This window comes from Centroberyx affinis, unplaced genomic scaffold (genome assembly GCF_046629955.1).
Source record: "Centroberyx affinis isolate AG114_WGS23_722 - 3 ecotype Tasmania unplaced genomic scaffold, CSIRO-AGI_Caff_v1 ptg004210l_1, whole genome shotgun sequence".
NCBI classification, from domain to species: domain Eukaryota; kingdom Metazoa; phylum Chordata; class Actinopteri; order Beryciformes; family Berycidae; genus Centroberyx; species Centroberyx affinis.
The window spans coordinates 651-20,000 of NW_027281955.1; the positions used below are offsets into that span (position 1 = coordinate 651).

Consider the following 19,350-nt stretch of genomic DNA (forward strand, 5'->3'; position numbering starts at 1 on the left):
ATAAATTCCTCCATGTTTTTACGCTAAGGATGTTTATATCCTCAAAACCAACAGTTTGTGCGCCAAAGTCTTGAGTTTAGCTAAGTTTAGTTTCCTGTCAAATGGTTTGGATAATTGAACAGTTTCACCAATAACTTTTACCCCATCTCCGCCGTGCAATTTTTCCACGTTAAATATGACAAAAATGTGTCTCTTCATATACAACTGATCAGAGATGGGGACTTGAGTCAGACTCAAGTCACACTTTTATTTGCTTGAGACTTGATGCATGAAGAAAACCTTCATGAACCTGCTAACAATGAGTCCAAACTGTCAAAATATGTGAAAACGATACGGAGAGCGACCAAGGTATTTCTCTCCGCGGCCCGGAAAGCAGCGGCACCGACCGTTTCCCCTCGCTGGATCGTCTTCTACCGAACTCTACTGTTTACGATCTGACCCGACCGTCCAGAACCAGATCACTCCGCCAGGAACCGCCTTTCACCTCACAGCGGTCTGTGCTGCGGCAGAGAAAAATAGTTCTGTGATTTCCTGATTAGTGAAAGTTGAGTAACGGAGGAACTGAATCTGTTTCCTCTCGACTCTGTGGAGACACAAACGGCTTCTCTGGAATATTCTGACAAACAGTTTGGACTCATTGCAGCAAGAGGCAGCGGAGCTTCAACTGACAGCTGACTGGAGACAAGACTGTCTGTGGGTCCAACAACTACAGACAATACTGTCTGTGGCTCCAAGTACTACAGGGATGAAGAGAAAAAGATCCCAAATCAACAAACCTATCCTTTAAAACTGAAACTTTTTTTTTTCCTTTTCAAGAGTTTTGGTAAATAATTTCAACATAAAACACTACATGTATACAATATTTCTGTGTATCAAAAAGCTAGAAAGACGCTACATTCTTGTTCGGCAGTATGGCAACATTTCTCCGTGCATAGAAGCTGCTGTGCTCAAGTCTGTCCAGCAGGGGGAGCTGTGTTCAGGTCCGTCCGGCAGGGGGAGCTGTGTTCAGGTCCGTCCAGCAGGGGGAGCTGTGTTCAGGTCCGCTCAGCTCCCATCCACTCTGTCAGTCCGCTCTGTCAGTCCGCTCTCTTTTATTTTCCAGGGTGGAGAAATGAGTCTGTGTTCAGTTTGGGTGAAATAGCCCTTTATCGCTGCTCCAGAGTCAGACGAAGCTCTTCTGAACAGCAGAGAAAAAGAAATGAAAAAAGAAAAAAGTGAGTCTGTGTGTCAGAGTCCAGCCTGAGACCTCGTAGGCCCAGACGTCTCCAGGCCGGTCCAGGCGTTCCTCTAGCTGCCCGCTCCGTGTTTTTATTCTACTTCCTGGTTCAAATCCCACCGGCTCCTTCAGAGCGTCCTGATTGGTGGGTTCTGGTTTACGTCCAGCGGTGAAGGACCGATGAGAAGGCCAGAGAGGCGGAGAAGACGGACAGCGACAGGGAAATGGCCGCCGCCCCCCCGCAGTCCTTGGCGTCTTCCTGTTGTAGAAAAGAATTCATTATTAATATAAAAATCGAATCTGTCGACCGGTGAGGCTGAGGTAAACAGAAAGGTAAACATGAACAGACACACATACACAAAATATGAATTTGTGAACATTTTTATATCATTATTATCATTTTATACTATTTACTAATTACTAATGTATTACTAAATTACCTTAATTACCTTATTACTGTGTCACATCTGTCTGATACCTCTTACTATAATGTATATCTTTATATCATAAATATTTAGATTGACATAAACTGCAGTCAGTGAGCAGCAGCAGGAGAAAAAACAATAAAAAGCAAACAGGTAAAAATATATTTTCAGCTAAGCATTAAGAAACATCTGCAGCATCCATGTGACACTGTAACAGAACTGTAACCATGGAAACGCAAACAAATGGGGTCAGATTGTTGTTCAGCATCTAAGCAGCGATCTAAAGTTTGTTTCTCTCTGAATAAATTAAAATAATTTTGTAAAAATCTTCATGTTTCTAACCTCGGTCAGCTGAGTGTTTGTCTGCAGGAGCGTCTTTCTGCCACAAGGTGGAGCCACTGCATCTGATTACAAACCAGCTGAATGTACTGGACTTGTGATATGTTTATATGTGAAACAGCGTCTGTTGTTCAGATAGATAACTGACCTCATAACTTCACTGGCCAATCAGAGCTGAGTATTCAGCAGCTGCTCTGTGTACTAAATCAGGTTAAAATAGTGAATCAATGGGTTTCCTCTCCTTTAACTCTATATATTCAGATTTGACACTGCAGGGTTTAGCTTGTGACCTCGGCACTGAGCCGGAGGAAGGTTGACCTCTGACCTTTGGGTGGTAGGCGTGGCACGACTCCGGACGCCGCCGCACCTTCTGGGACTTCATCCTGTTGCACTTGACTGTGGCGTTATGTTCACCGCCGTTAAGAAACAACAGCAACACCGACTGAAAGGTTCACAGAGTTTAACACCAACACTGACACACACATCCACCAAATACCAAACTCTTTAAATGTAATGAGTCCCCCCCCCCCTCTCCCCCATTCCCCCGTTCCCATGGTAACCAGTGAAGGATATATTTGATCTCTTTGGGCTCCAGCAGGATGGGTCCGTACTGGCGGGAGCAGTCACAGTCGGCCTGAGTCACCACCAGCACCAGGTTACTGTCCGGGACCTGCTGCACCACAAACATCCTGCAGCACAGGGACAGCCAATCAGCAGACAGGTCGCAACTCATACTAAATAACAGCCAATCAGCAGACAGGTCGCAACTCATACTAAATAACAACCAATCAGCAGACAGGTCGCAACTCATACTAAATAACAGCCAATCAGCAGACTCTTCTCAACTCATAGAAAATAACAACCAATTAACAAACAGTTAACAGCCAGTTAACAGGAAATTAACATCCAATTAACAGACGATTAACACACAACTAGTAACCTGTTAATTAACAGATCATGGAAAATCATTAACAGCAATTAATATCCAGATCCAGGCCAGTTCACAGATAAGTTACAGATGGTTAAAAATTAATTAATAACCAATTAATAGACTATTAATAGTCTAATAGACAATTAACAATCAATTACCATCCAATACATAATAAATTGTCATTTAGTTAACGCCATAAAGACAAACTGTAGTTAAATAAGGTCAGGAATAAAACAAGTTGTTTAAACTGTTTTAAAGCTATTTCAATTCAAGTTGTCATTTAAATTGATTTAAACCTAAACCTAAATTAAACCTAAAATTTGAAGTGTTTGAGTTGTTAAAATTGTTTTAAACTAGTTTTAAACCGTTTAAGTCGTCATTTAAATTGTTTTAAACTGTTTCAGGAATAAAACAAGAAGCTTGATGCAAGAGGAGACTGAAGTGAGATGGAGGGAGGAGAGATTCTTACTTATTTTACCACAAGATGGAGCTAGCATACTTATTTTATGTGTGTGTGTGTGTACAGTAAGTGTGTGTACAGTGTGTGTGTGTGTGTGTGTGTGTGTGTGTCTGTGTGTGTCTGTGTGTGTGTGTGTATGTGTGTGTGTGTGTGTGTGTGTGTGTGTGTGTGTGGGTCGTACTTCTGGCAGCGTCCACACTTGATGAGGCTGTTGGTTTCTCTGATGGACGAGTCGTACATGAAGCCGGGGTACGCTGTGTCACACGGCAGCATGGCCTCCACCTTCTTCTGCTTATGAGCTGAGACACACACACACACACACACACACACACACACACACACACACACACACACACACACACGTTATTAGACCTGTGAGGACTTAGGATTCTTAACCCTAAACTACATTACTAATCCTAAACAAATGAAGTCAGGACCGGCCAAGTATCCTCTCTCTCTCACTCATACACACACACACACATTAACACATATACACACACACACACACACACACACACACACACACACACACACACACACACACACACACAGATGCTCTACTCACATGTATGATAGCCGGCCTTGGCTGAATGGATGGAGATGGATCACAGATGATGAAGATGTTGATGATGATGATGAGCCGCCATTTTAATGAAGGAAAATGATTAGTAAATGAGACATGAGTGAGTGATGACATGAATGAATGATGGAGAAAACAGAAAACAATCAAACTGTTCACATCACACATCTGACTGAGGCCGGATCTCTCCTTTTGTTTTATATTTCAGTTTCTTCTGTACTTTATATTTTGTTTTCATGGATTTCTCAGTAAGAAACAGTTTGTTCAGAGACGGTTTAGAAACGAGATGGCACAACTGCGAGTCATTTCCTGTATCTGTGTCACATGGTTTCTCCACTGCCCCACCCCTTTAGGAGACTAGCAGCAGGTCCTGAGTCTGTTCACTCCAATGGGAGAAGTGAACGTGAGCACAGATCATGACCGATTCTTTCGCCCCGTAGTCACCGAAGTAAATATCGGACCCGTTTTTCACAAGCCACATATCTTCCCAACATTCTGACACTAAAATGGCATTTTTCAGACGGACAAATCAGGAGAAAATTATCTTTGTTGGAGATCTGTCTCTGTCTCAGCAACACACTCTGACAGATCTGGCAGCAGCATCATATTTCCCGTCGGTCTGTTTCACTGCAGAGCTGCCGACACTTTCCAACTGGATACACAGACATTTAAAGGGACTTATACGTGAAACCATGAATTAAAAGTTAAAACTGAAATAAAACTTGTGTTTCTTTGCTTAATAATACTATTATTGTTATTATTATTTAACTGTTTTTGGAGGGGAAAAAAGAGAATATTATTGGACTGATATGATCTTGTACTGGGTTAATATCAGATATTAAGCTAGCAGATAAAAACGAGTGGCAAAATAAGGCGCAAACATTAAATTTGACGTTCACAACACTTCCATACGAGATGGGGGGATAGGCGACCACGCCCACTTAGGAGACAGGAAGTGTATACCATTTCATACCATTCGCGCAGCTTGTAATGCGTCATCTTGTGTGTATAGAGGATCTTTGGTTTGTTCAGATGTCTGGTGTACTGAGCCACACTGTCACCGTCTCCAGCAGAGCAGGAAGTGTTGCTGCAGGTTGGTTCATGTTGTGTCACGCTGCTGCAGCAACTGATACTGTTGAACTGTCACAGCTTTGTTTTTGTCTCGTTTTTTATTTCATTTGGCAAATAATTGAAATAATTCATCGAGTAAATAATCGTAAAGTAAATATAACTACCCTACCCTACCTTATTTGTTTGTTTATTGACCTTTCAGCCTTATTACAGGTTCATAAAGACAATTGTCATTAAAAACACTGAATTATTTTGCTGTTACAATAAAACATCAATACTAAGTAGACAAATTAGGCAATTATCTAAACTAAAATCTAATATCTCATATCTCAAATCTAAAATCCGCTGTCATTTAGGAGTCTGCACATATAGGGGATTGGTGATCTCCTGTATCTCTCAGTTCGACATCTTGGGATGGCCAGTTTACCTTCCCTCGACTCTGATTGGTGGGGACTCGAGTCACATGACTTGGGCTCGCGTCAGACTCGAGTCACAAGTCTCAGTTTGCAGAACGTGTCTGACAGGATGTTGAAAGTCCTCGGTACGATTCAAAAACAACAGAACGGCGAGGACGGACAGAGATCCAGGAGGTTTACGCTTCCAGCCGAGGACGCATCGGACGAGAACCAATGGAAAGAAAAGTTCTCCCATGATTCTCAGTGAAGATGCTTCTCTGGTCTCTCTTTCATGAGAAGATCGTTCTCATGAAAGAGAACCTGGGGAACTCTGCTGACTCGGCGTTCTGTGACTTGATATTTAGTCCTGGCTGCTGTGAAACCCCTACAGACCACAGAGCTAGAGAACCGGCCTCAGTCCGGTCTAAGTCCTGGCTGTCTGGTGGATTTTGCTTGCTGGCAGCGTCGGGCCGGCTTACCGTCCACGAAATAATCCGAGTGCCAAAGTCCACAGAGGTTGAAGTCCAGCAAGAACCTGACAGGAGAGGCATGATGGGAAAACGAGACGTTAAGGACAAACTGCACAGAGACAAACTGATCTGTCCTGAGGAAACACAGCGAGACAACATCCAACAACATCCAGTACAGTCACAGTTAGATGATCACAGGCCAGTCACACAGCAAATATAAAGATTAGTATTCCTAAACACTCCATCATTCAATACGTCTAAACCAGAGGATCCAGTCTGTAAAAGTCTTTTCTTTTAGTGAACCAAGGACTTCAGTTCCACCATCTTTTGGTTTATTTTTGTGTATTTTTGTTTAGGAGTAGGTGCCAGGTTTTTTCCAGAGGCAGGTATTTCATTTTGGATTTAGACTCTTCATATGGTTTATGTGTACTAAACAGAGAAGCTGACACTCACATCAGAGCGTTGGAGAAAATCCATCGGAGCAACGCTACAATGCCGTAGAAAGGCTGGAGACAGAGGAGCAGCGGGTTAGACAGAGAAATAACTAGAACTGACTGTAACTAGAACTAACTCTAACTAACTGTAACTATAACTATAATTACCTCTAACTGTAACTAACTGTAACTATAACTATAATTACCTCTAACTGTAACTAACTATAATTACCTCTAACTGTAACTAACTGTAACTATAACTATAATTACCTCTAACTGTAACTAACTGTAATTATAATTATATCTAACTGTAACTAACTATAACTATAATTACCTCTGACTGTAACTAACTGTAACTATAATTACCTCTAACTGTAACTAACTATAACTATAATTACCTCTGACTGTAACTAACTGTAACTATAACTATAATTACCTCTAACTGTAACTAACTGTAACTATAATTACCTCTAACTGTAACTAACTATAACTAATTACTATAACTCAGTGTAGCTATAACTAACTGTAACTGAATCTAAATGTAATTACTATAACTAACTATAATCATAACTGTAATTACCTATAACTAACTATAACTGTAACTAACTGTAATTATGTATAATTAACTGTAACTAACTGTAATTACTATAACTAACTATAACTGACTAACTGTAACTAGCTGTAATTATTTTAATCCTAACTCTAGGTGTAACTCGTCTCTCTGTGTGTGTGTGTGTCTGTGTGTGTGTGTGTCTGTGTGTGTGTGTGTGTGTGTGTGTGTGTGTGTGTGTGTGTGTGTGTGTGTGTGTGTGTCTGTGTCTGTGTGTGTGTGTGTGTGTGTGTGTGTGTGTGTGTGTGTGTGTGTGTGTGTGTGTGTGTGTGTGAGACTCACGCTGAGCAGTGGCCTGGCGCTGCTGGCATGGTGGTGGCTGTTCTTGCACATGGCCTGGTAGTCGAACAGAGAGACTCTGCAACACAAACCAGCTCACATCAACTTTACTTTACTCCTCCAGCAGCAGAGTTAAAAACAGCATCAATAGAAGATATTTCAGATTAAAGCTTCGTCTCCGTCTTGCTTATTGATCACTGACAGAACTGACAGATCTACAGATGTTTGGAAAGAGCGTGTAGATAAGAGGAGGAGCAGATGTGCATCTCTGGCTGTGCACATTGTCAGGTTTACAGAGCAGCGGCCGGATTCACAAAACTTCTTAGTAAAAAAAAAATATTTTATTTATTTATTTTATAAATTTTATTTTTTTCAGAACTTTAGTCTTAACAAAAAAGATCAGATAAGTTTATATTCATGAAGTATTTTCTTAACTTTCTCTTAACTCGTCTTAAATTTGTTGCAGTTAAAAGGTAAGCCTCTAAATTAATTTATTCAAACACACATTTTAGACAATTAAGTAGGTATTTCAAAGTATTAATAGTTTTACTGACTTTAGCTAACTGGCTGTTAGTCTGTATAAGTTGGTTATTAAAGGTTTGCATTAGCTGATATTGTTTATACTGTTAACGTTTTCGTCTTAAAGCTTGTGGGAGTGGATTGAAATTTCCAACCTATCAAAGGTAAAATTACTCCAGCTAGCAGACAGATCTTCTTCTAACGTGCTTCTTTAATTATTGAAAACAACATTTCGGTCCTTTTGTGCCTGTTTGCCGGTGGCTCACTAAGTAGTATGAAACCAAGAGAAGGTCATAAGAGATGAGACTAATCTTCAGAAACCACAAACCTGAAGAACTTCTAGAATGTCTCCTTAGGTAACTTCCTAAGTCTTAAGAGCTTTTCTGTGACTCCGGCCCCAGATGAGTAAACGTGGCTGGAGGCTTTTCCCCCAGCAGGAGGCGACAGAGTGACCTGGAGAGAGAGAGAGCGAGTCTTACTTTTTGAACATGCCCATCTTGATGAGCGACGCCATGACCGACCCGTCCACTTCACCGAAGAAACGTCCGACCTGCAACAGACAATCAGAGGGAAAAGTTTATGAGGACGAATCCAACCGCTCTACTACTACTGCTGCTACCAGAGGAGGAGACTCGAGTCACATGACCTGGACTCGAGTTAGACTTGAGGCACAATTTGAAGTGCTTGAGACTTCATGAAGACTGATGCATGAAGAGAAGACTTGAGACTTGACTTGACTTGGGTTCTGGTGACTTGGGACTTGACTCTGACTTGTACTCTGATGACTTGAAAAGGTTTCTAAAGTCTTGACTTGAGATCTTGTGTTTGTGTAAATGACTTAGATTGAAAGTGATGAGATTTGTTCCAGCAGACGACTGAATTTAAATTCTGTTTTCTGAATTTGTATGGAATGATTGAATTTATTGAAGTTGAAACTGATTATAGAAATCAAACTCATGATGCTCTTACCAAGTTTTTATCCTATTAAAACCATATTGCATTGAAAAGTCCTAGATATTTAGTTTTCTTTAAGATATTAAATTGATACTGGACTCTTGATTTGTTCTGACTTGACTTGCTGTTCTACATTTAGACTTGAGACTTGACATTAATGACTTGGACTTGACTTGGTAATCTAAATTTAGACTTGAGACTTGACATTAATGACTTGGACTTGACTTGGTAATCTAAATTTAGACTTGAGACTTGACTTGAGACTTGAGCCTCAAGACTTGAGACTGACTTGGTCACACCTCTGGCTGCTAATAATTATAAACAATAAGACAACAATATGTAAGAGCCAAACAATAACCAGTAGAATCAAAAGTAAGGTTGCAGAAGAAAAAAAAACGACATGAATAAAACAGGTCAAAACAAATGACCTGACAGCCTGTGTGTGAAACTGTGTATTAAACAGAATTAGAGGATTCCAGTCTCAGTTCTGTGTGTTTCTCGTCTCCTCGGCCGCAGCAGAGCAGTCGCTGAATTATTCAGACGACTTTGTCCGAGCGATTCTGTTCCCTGTGTTCACTGTGTTCCCTGTGTTCCCTGTGTTCACTGTGTTCACTGTGTTCCCTGTGTTCCCTGTGTTCCCTGTGTTCCCTGTGTTCACTGTGTTCACTGTGTTCCCTGTGTTCACTGTGTTCCCTGTGTTCACTGTGTTCCCTGTGTTCACTGTGTTCACTGTGTTCCCTGTGTTCACTGTGTTCACTGTGTTCCCTGTGTTCACTGTGTTCACTGTGTTCCCTGTGTTCACTGTGTTCCCTGTGTTCACTGTGTTCACTGTGTTCCCTGTGTTCACTGTGTTCACTGTGTTCACTGTGTTCCCTGTGTTCACTGTGTTCCCTGTGTTCACTGTGTTCAGGTCTACAAGCTGCTCTCTGTCTGTCTGCTGCTCTCAGTGTTTCAGTCCGGAGGGGGATTTCCCAGAGGCCCCGGAGCAGTCGGGTGTTTGCTGAGCGTTCCTGCGCTCACGGTGAAACCCGACGCTCCGCTCGCCTGACAGCAGCAGAGGGGAAACGCTCCGGAATCAGAAAAAAATAAAAAATAATAAAAAATGCCAGAGTCACGCTCCTGCCAAGGGCCTGGCAAACACACAGCGGCAACTAAGGTGCGACCGATATGAGTTTTTCAAGGCCGATACCGATACTGATATTTTTTTAGAAAAAAAGGAAATGACTGGTTGCTCTATATTGTCAAATTAGGATCAAAAATGTGTCGGGTGCTCTTGGAAAAAAAGAGTGCGACAAACAAAAGGACAAAAGGACAATCCAGGCACTCCAAATATAAAAATATAGGAAAATAGGAAAATACAGGACTTTAAAAATCGTTTAAAGCCCTGAAGAAGACCTACAGTGGTCGAAACATGTTGGTTTTTTTAATGATTTAGCCACTACAATAAAGGCTTTTTAAATATTTCCTTCCTCGTGGTTATATTTTTATATTTGGAGTGCCTGGATTGTCCTTTTGTCCTTTTGTTTGTAGCACTGATATTTTTTAATTGAAGGTACTCATAGCCGACATTTGGGCTGATACTCATTATCTTTAAATTTGACTCTTATCATGCCAAAAAAATCCCAGAATTCAGTGTTTCCCCCAGAGTTTTATACTCATCAGGGTGGAAACACTGAAACAGCATTCAGACCATCATGGGACACTAAAACTCTCCACTGAAACCCAGGATACTACTTCCAAAACTACTACTAATACATTCATGCAGACTTGTGGAATTAGAGTCAACTCAGGTTAATCAATCAAACTGCAAAAAACGTCCATCTTAAGTCATTTAGTCTCATATTCAGCCTTCAGATCTTATTTTTCCTTAAACCCAGAGAAACATTCTGCAGTGAGGAGAGATAACTCCACTTGTCTCCAATGCAGCTTCACTTGTTTCAGGAGTTTTCTAGAAATGAAACAAGTCAGTCTGTTGAAACCAGTCAGAATAAGGCAGATCACTGCACTGCTGTCAGGAAAATGACTCTACTTGATTCTACTAAAATTCTTGAAACAAGTTGATTTGCACTGGAAACAACTCCAACTCAACTTTATCTATATAGCACCTTTCATACAAGCATGCAGACCAAAGTGCTTCACATAGCAAAATTACAACAATAAAAATCAATAAATAAGAGTCAATAAGATAAAATAAAAATACAATGAAATAAACACCAGGGATAAAAGTAAAAACCAATGATTAGAACTTAAAAACTAAGGCTATAACATTACTCCAAATTAAAAGCCAGATTAAAAAGATAGGTCTCAAATTTCCTTTTAAAAATACAGAGAGAGCTTTCCGTTCTAATATCCAGAGGCAGTGAGTTCCACAGTTTAGGGGCATAAAAACAGAAGGTGCTCTCACCGGTTCCTTTATGGGACACATAAGGAACATTTAAAAGAAAAGCGGTGGAGAACCTTAGTGATCTGGCTGGAACATAAAATGAAAGAACATTTCACAACACAACAAGTGAAATTATCAGCGGTGGAAGAAGTACTCAGATCTTGTACTTAAGTAAAAGTAACAATACCACAGTGTAGAAATACTCTGTTACAAGTAAAAGTCCTGCATTCAAATCTTTACTTAAGTAGAAGTACAAAAGTATTAGCATCAAAATATACTTAAAGTACCAAAAGTAAAAGTACTCATTATGCAGAATGGCCCATTTCAGAATAATGTATATTAAATTATTGAATTATAATTATTGATGCATTAATGTGTTCATCACTTTAATGTTGCAGCTGGTAAAGGTGAAGCTGATTTGAATGACTTTATTTACTGCTGGGTAGTTTGTAAATTTCCCCCTGGGGATCAATACAGTTTTATCTTAATCTATAATAATACATCATCATTTATTTGTTGATTATATTTTGTATTATTAATCTGAATATGCAAAGTAACTAGTAACTTAAGTTATCAAATAAAGGTAGAGGAGTAAAAAGTGCAATATTTGCCTCTGAATTGTAGTGGAGTAGAAGTATAAAGTAGCAGAAAATGGAAAGTACAAGTACCCCAAAATTGTACTTAAGTACAGTACTTGAGTAAATGTACTTAGTTACTTTTCACCTCTGGAAATGATCAAACCCCACTGGCAGATTTCTTCACTTGTTTTAAGAAAATTCAGATTTTAGGACTCAATAATAGACTGAATGACTTGTTAAGATGGAGAGTTTTTTTTCAGTGTATCAGAGTTGGACCAGATCCCATCTGTACTCACAGCTCAGTATCGGCCTCAGGTATCGGTCTCACCTGCACTCCGCTGTGAACACACTGACCTGATGCAGAAACGAGACCCGGCCATTGATCAAACAGACATTTCCTCTGCACACAGCCGAGGTGTTTTGCTTGGTCACTCTGCACATTAGAGCAAAAACTCTCTGGGAGGTTTTTCTCTGACCTATTTCTTGAAGTCAGCACTGCCTCTATTTCTCCGGTGATTAAATATTTACCGTGCTCGCTCGGCAGCGTGTGCAGCCGTACCTCCGCGCCCGCTCGGGATTCTGGGTGTTTCCACTAACTTCGCACACAAAAAAGTACAAACCTCAGCAAAACGTCCAAGAAGCACTTCATCATAATATCTGCTTAGTAAGGCTGCTGAGCGCCGGAGACATGCAAATAATGAAGAATGAGCATCTACTGTAAATGTGTGGATTCTTGGTTTAGGGTTACTGTATAACTTAGTGTGTGTGTGTGTGTGTGTGTGTGTGTGTGTGTGTGTGTGTGTGTAAACTGCATCTCCTTCATGGTGCAATTCTCCACCAATGTCTGCAGCTAAAGAGAACATCATGATTTAACAACAAATCCATCATCAGATTTCCAGTACAATAAATAGAAAGCTTCCAGGTGATGTCACCCCCCTCTGGCGGCCATGTTGGAGGTCCTCAGCTCTGTGAACAGCTGACTGTGTTTCTGTCGTCTCAACAGAATTGAACAGACGGTTAATTTCTGTCTGTTTCTGACTGAACTGATCATTTCATCACTGATCCATCTGATTGATTTAGTGTTTAGATAATGTCAGCTTGTTAGCTAGCTAACGATAGCATCTGGTCAGCTAACCATCACTGTCTTGTTGTTAACACATCTGATTAGCACGCTAGCTAACGTCTCTAGTAGCAGCTAGCGTTAGCATGTTCACATTAACATCAGTGTGTTTGCTGGCTAGTTAGCTAGCTAACAGTTTGTTCAGGTTAACTGAGCTGACTCTTCTCAAGCTCCAACTCTTCATGTTTTGGAGTAGAGACTAGGGCTAAAGACAAGACAGTTTACTGTGTCACAGTAACCTACATTTGGAAACAAATCCACCTTATCACACTATTCACTTTTACTGAGAACGTTACTGAATGGATCTACAGCCACACCACAACAAGCTGACTCAGCTGCTCTCTGCTTCTGGCTGCTTCATACACATTTACACTTTAACTAACACACAGTTCTACAGTGTTCCTCCATGGAGACTCAGCTGGTTATGATGAGATTTGTGATGCAATAAAACCTCTATTTACAGTAATGAGACATTGACATCTAACCAGTGTTGGGGGTAACGTGTTACAAAGTTACTGTAATCACATTACATTTGTCTGTAACGCAGTAATGTAACGCGTTACGTTCCTAAATTCAGTAATCACAGTACAGTTACTAATCAAACAATTATGTCGTTACTTGCGTTACATAAATTCTTCAATCATCTGCAGGATCTGGGATCTGCAGGATTATCTGGGCGGATAGAAAAAAATCATCAAACGTGCCTTTTCACGCACGCTTGCGCAACAACCTCTGACCTCTGGTGTGACTTTGGCTAGAGACAGTTTGTGCGGGAGATAGGGGTGGAGATATGCACATTACTTCAAATTTGCTGCGCGAAAGGACAAGAATGTGACGAGAAAGTGCAAACTGTGCCCAGACCAGAAACAACGATCCACTGCTGTGAACTCCACATCAAATCTCTCCAAGGCAGTTACAGCCTACTGCAGAGATTCTGCTAGGCAGCTGAGTCTTGTTCTCGCCACAACATTTTTCTGTGAAGTTTTCTTTGGGCTGGTTTTCACCAACTTTGCTGTCGGCTTTGTGATATTAAAGAGCATAAAAGTAAGATCTTGTGTATGTCCTCTTTATTAGGATAGGGATTTGTGCTGATATGTGGGCATATGTAAGGTTTAACGTTATATTGTTAACTGGCAATTACGTGACAATGCATCTCAGGCGATGTTGCGGAGTAACGCAAAAGTAATGTAACGAGTAGTGTAATGAATTACTTTCTACAGGGAGTAAATAAGTAAAGTAATGCATTACTTTTTTTTTTTAAAGTAACGAGTAATGTGTAATACATTACTTTTTTTGAGTAACGACCCCAACACTGCATCTGCCGTATCAGTACAGCACACTCTGACACACAACATGACCTCATTTACAGCAAAGGGACAATATGGGACATTTCACAGACAGTCAGCTGTGCAGACATTCAGCACACAGCGAGTGAATCAGCAGCTACAGTTGGAGGTCCAAGGTCTGACTGACCGCTGGCAGCCTGTCAGGAGTCAGGGGGTCGAGGGACGAGAGCTAAGCCTCGTCTGGCCCCGGCAGGGACACATCTGGCTGGAGACCGTCCCGTAACCTAAACCTCACAGGTTCCACTCATATGTCCTAAGTGTCCTCATTTGAGCAAAATGCTGAAGCAATGCTCAGTCAGTGTCAGTTATGACTGAACTGGAATCAGAAATATACATCTGGGCAGGGGATCTGCAGGTTTCAGAAAGTCAAGTTTAAGACTTTTTAATGCTGCCTGGACCTGGATTTGAGACCACATCTTTGTCCTCTTTTAAATCTCTTTTAAAAACGCACTTTTTTAGATGTGCTTTTACTTAATTGCTGTGTATGTCTAATAATCAATTCTATTGTTTTATTATTTGAATCTTATCGTATACTTTATTTTAGTTTATTCTTACTTTTATGTTCTTTTTATAATGCTTTTATTTTATTGTCATTTTGTTGGATTTTTTTTTTTTTTTTTTTTTTTGCTGTTGTGAAGCACTTTGTAATTATGTTTTGAAAGGTGCTATACAAATACAATTTATTGTTATTATTATTATTATTATTACAAACCAAAATCAAGAAACAAAAAGCTGATGAAAGCAGCCTTTTTCTGACTGAACATACCTGATGAAAGTTGTAAAACTAGAAATGGGCAGAATCAGAAAAAGGACAAAGCAGATGTGATGAAAATCAAACCTGTTTGTCATGTTGTTTTCTCTCTTTATCCCTTTACTCCACTTTTCCTTTTCTTTTCTTTTTGGTTTCTTTTAATATTCTTTTACTTTTTTCTACTTTTCACCCTATTTATTTAACAGTATTACTTTACTTATTGATTTGTTCATATTGTTTTGTTCTTTCTAAACTTTTATTACACTATATTGTAATTATGTATGATTGTTATTAAGGGAGACACTCCATAAGCCCCTCGGGATTTCTTTGGTCTTCCTTGCACATGCTCTTTATGATGTTGGTATACATTATGGATATTTTGTTTGAATTACTCTTTTGTGCTAAATAAAATAAATAAATTAAAAAAAAAGACTGTTTTAACTCTGTTCTGTATTAATCCAACAGTCAACATGCATGTGGGTCAAGCTGCAGTGATGTGATACAGCATCAGGAAATCAAACAACATCACTGCTGCTCCCGTTCACATCTTCTAGTGAAACAAAGCAGTTCCTCATTTCATTTGTCTTTCTTTCCACTTCTGCCTCCACTAAATATCACTGAATGTAAAGAATCTATCAAAACCTCTCTCTGATTTTACATCAAAATGAAGCTTAACTGAAAGCAAACCTGTCGTTACCTGGTCAGACAGGAGACACATTAATACTTTTTAAGGCCGTAAATTTAGATCATTTAATTTAAGACTTTTTCCAGACTCTTAAAGACCTGCAGCCTCTCTTATCTGAGCCGGGACAGACCTCCGGTCTCAGCGTGGGAGTGAGAGCGTCCCACAGTGAAGTGAAGAGATAAGGTTTTTATTTGGCTACTAATGCGCCTCGCTGAGATTAGGACCAGAACTGTCCTCAAATCCTGTGAGCCGTCCAGATGTTGTTTATGACCCGATCCACCTTCTGAGATCCAGACCGGAGAAAACACTGCGGCACGTCACGATGCTCCAATCTGAGTCTCACTCTAATGTCACCGAATCAACTTCTTTGCTCCTATAGATTAAACCGCAGGAAATTACATTTTCAACAGAGTCTTAAAATCTTTGTGCAGTGATCCTGAACTCTGAACCTGATCCACAGTTCAGATCAGGTTCCTCTTGCAGTAAAGGATTCTGGTCCAACAGCAGGAATTGTTCTGGACATTTTCACCTGTTGGTCACATGAGAAGGTTACCAGCGCCCTTTTCTCATTAAAAGTAATGGGAAGCGGCCACAAGTCCACAAAAGGCGGCTGCTCCTGAAAAGCGCTGCAGCGGCGGGTTTTTTTTTTTTGTCAGAGCAGAGCACTTTCAAAAGTTGAGAAATGTTCAACTTTTTTAGAAAAGTGCCGGGTGACGTGAACCGCTTTTCTCTCAGACGACCAATCGCAATGATGGAGACGCTTGCCGTTTCCCATAGCAACAACAAATATGGAGAAAGTGAAAGTGCCGGGGGAGAAATTGGACGTTGTAATAAGTGAATTTCCGTTACTGCAACAGTGATCATAAAGCTAATGACAGGTGATCCGCTTTTTATTTCTCCTCAAGAAAAGCGCTCCAGGCAGAGCTTTTTCCACATCAAATATCGCAATATGTGAACGCAGCCTAACGCTTCAATTTAGCAGCTGGAACAGTCAGCTTCAGGTTTGGTTCTAGCCTGATATTCAGACTGAATGGCCATTTGGTTCTGACTCCATTATTCAGCCTGAGAATTCCTCAGACAATCTGTTGGTTGAGGAGGTGATTTCATCAAATCTGTTCTGCCAAAACGCCAATGAAAAACCATCATACGAATGGTTCAAACTTTAGTCCCGCCCACAAAGGCTCTGATTGGCTCGATAGTGTCTCTGAGAGAGAACAAACCGTTGACGAGGGAAACTCCAGACTCTCTGAGTGGAGGAATGAGACTCAGGAGACTGGAACCAGGCTAGTTAGCTTCAGGTTTTGCTCATGGTTCAATAAATGAAAACTTGTTGTCCTGAATTGGGAATTGAACCATCCGCCCCCCCCCCGACCTCCGACCTCCACACCCTGACTGTCCACTGTCAAACTACTTCCTGTTTCTAGTCCTGTCTCCTCCAGCTGATCCTTTCTGCTGGGAAACACATTTCTAACACTTCTCCTGCACAGTGTTCCTTATTTACATTTCAAGACATCAAGCTCATTTCATGACATTTCAGAAGACCAGACTCACATTTCAGACTGCTGTGTGTGCAGCAGCCAGAAGTCTAAGCCACCCACCTCTGTGAGGGAACGGCCTGGAGCTAATTCATGCAAATTAAGAAATCTGAATAATGTTGCAGGAGCAATAATAATGTTACACCAATTCATCTAAAATGCATGAAGTGAGCTTTTCACTCTCGTACTCCATAACTTTCTAATCCAGGCCCAGCTCAGGAAAAACTCACCACCCTGTGAACCGTCAGCTGGTTCATGTGCACAGACAAAAAATCATTGGTCAGTAAGACGGAACTGACAGAGTCGACTCTCAAGCTTTTTGGCTTGTTGGTAATCAGCCAGTTGGAGTCCTGTTCTGCTCTAAACTCTCATGTCTGGGTGGTGAAAAGAGTCGATGTAGCTGGTGAATTTTTTGGACAAATGGAGCTAGCTAGATACACAGCGAATTGTTGTTGATGTTGACTGTAGATGTTTCCTCACTCAGAGCTGACATGTATGGTGGCCCTGAGGGTCAAAACACAACGACATTTCACAAAACACATTTCACAAAACACAACGTTTTGTGAAATGTTGTGTTTTGTGAAATGTCGTTGTGTGAAATGTGTTTTGTGAAATGTGTTTTGTGAAATGTCGTTGTGTGAAATGTGTTTTGTGAAATGTGTTTTGTGAAATGTCGTTGTGTGAAATGTGTTTTGTGAAATGTGTTTTGTGAAATGTTGTGTTTTGTGAAATGTCGTGTTTTGTGAAATGTCGTGTTTTGTGAAATGTCGTGTTTTGTGAAATGTGTTTTGTGAAATGTGTTTTGTGAAATGTTGTGTTTTGTGAAATGTCGTGTTTTGTGAAATGTCGTTTTTTGTGAAATGTGTTTTGTGAAATGTTGTGTTTTGTGAAATGTCGTGTTTTGTGAAATGTCGTGTTTTGTGAAATGTGTTTTGTGAAATGTCGTTTTTTGTGAAATGTGTTTTGTGAAATGTCGTGTTTTGTGAAATGTCGTGTTTTGTGAAATGTGGTTGTGTTTTGTGAAATGTCGTGTTTTGTGAAATGTTGTTTTGTGAAATGTGGTTTGTGAAATGTCGTGTTTTGTGAAATGTCGTGTTTTGTGAAATATCGTGTTTCGTGAAATGTTTTTTGTGAAATGTCGTGTTTTGTGAAATGTTTTGTGAAATGTCGTGTTTTGTGAAATGTCGTTTTTTGTGAAATGTGTTTTGTGAAAAGTCGTGTTTTGGGAAAAGTCGTGTTTTGTGAAAAGTTGTGTTTTGGGAAATGTTTTGTGAAAAGTCGTGTTTTGTGAAATGTGTTTTGCGAAATGTCGTTTTTTGTGAAATGTCGTGTTTTGGGAAATGTTGTGTTTTGCGAAATGTCGTTTTTTGTGAAATGTCTTGTTTTGTGAAATGTGTTTTGTGAAATGTCGTTTTTTGTGAAATGTCGTGTTTTGTGAAATGTTGTTTTGTGAAATGTCGTGTTTTGTGAAATGTTGTTTTGTGAAATGTCGTGTTTTGTGAAATCTCGTGTTTTGTGAAATGTCGTGTTTTGTGAAATGTCTTTTTTTGTGAAATGTGTTTTGTGAAATGTCGTGTTTTGTGAAATGTCGTGTTTTGTGAAATGTCGTTTTTTGTGAAATGTGTTTTGTGAAATGTCGTGTTTTGTGAAGTCGTGTTTTGTGAAAAGTCGTGTTTTGTGAAATGTTGTTTTGTGAAATGTCGTGTTTTGTGAAATGTCGTTTTCTGAAATGTGTTTTGTGAAATGTTGTGTTTTGTGAAATGTCGTTGTGTTGTGACCCTCAGGGCCACCGTAGACATGGCTCTGCAGCGGCTGTGCAACACGACTGTACAGTATCTCACAGTGTTAAATGAACTCTGGCTGGCTGCGGACTGACAGTTTATTCATCCTGGAGGGAAATTCAATCATCACAGCAGCAATAAACCTGAGACACAACAACATAAAGTGCTGTTATAAAAGATAATTGAAATTAGAAATGCTGCATTCACCCGCTGTACCATCAGCCTACTGCCATATCAACATATCAGCATATGACAGTCATCACACTGAACGCTTTGCCAACGCTTTTTAAACAGCAGAGACACCAGGCAGATGAAACACTGGTTTCCTTCCATCTGTCTCAGAAACACAGCGTATGTCAACCTGCTCAATACACACTTTGGAAGTGTGACAGGATGATGTAACATTACAACAACAACCAGATATACCTTGGATCAGTGTCATGCCAGTGACACAGTAAAAACAACATCAACAGACATGTTGAGCTGCA

At 40.2% G+C, this 19,350-nt stretch overlaps 1 protein-coding gene across 1 annotated transcript in view; it reads right to left on the reverse strand.

The window, feature by feature from the left end:
* Positions 1-1,373: 1,373 nt before the first annotated feature.
* Positions 1,374-19,350, reverse strand: part of cacna2d4b (calcium channel, voltage-dependent, alpha 2/delta subunit 4b) — a gene marked incomplete at its 5' end in the record, with an annotated part of 57,302 nt that continues 39,325 nt past the window's right edge. Inside the window, 9 exons of the mRNA XM_071543043.1 lie at positions 1,374-1,475; positions 2,306-2,388; positions 2,554-2,669; positions 3,553-3,670; positions 3,937-3,957; positions 5,897-5,952; positions 6,341-6,393; positions 7,214-7,289; positions 8,209-8,279. Coding sequence (XP_071399144.1) covers positions 1,374-1,475; positions 2,306-2,388; positions 2,554-2,669; positions 3,553-3,670; positions 3,937-3,957; positions 5,897-5,952; positions 6,341-6,393; positions 7,214-7,289; positions 8,209-8,279 — 696 coding nt within the window. The remainder of the gene's footprint in view (positions 1,476-2,305; positions 2,389-2,553; positions 2,670-3,552; positions 3,671-3,936; positions 3,958-5,896; positions 5,953-6,340; positions 6,394-7,213; positions 7,290-8,208; positions 8,280-19,350) is intronic.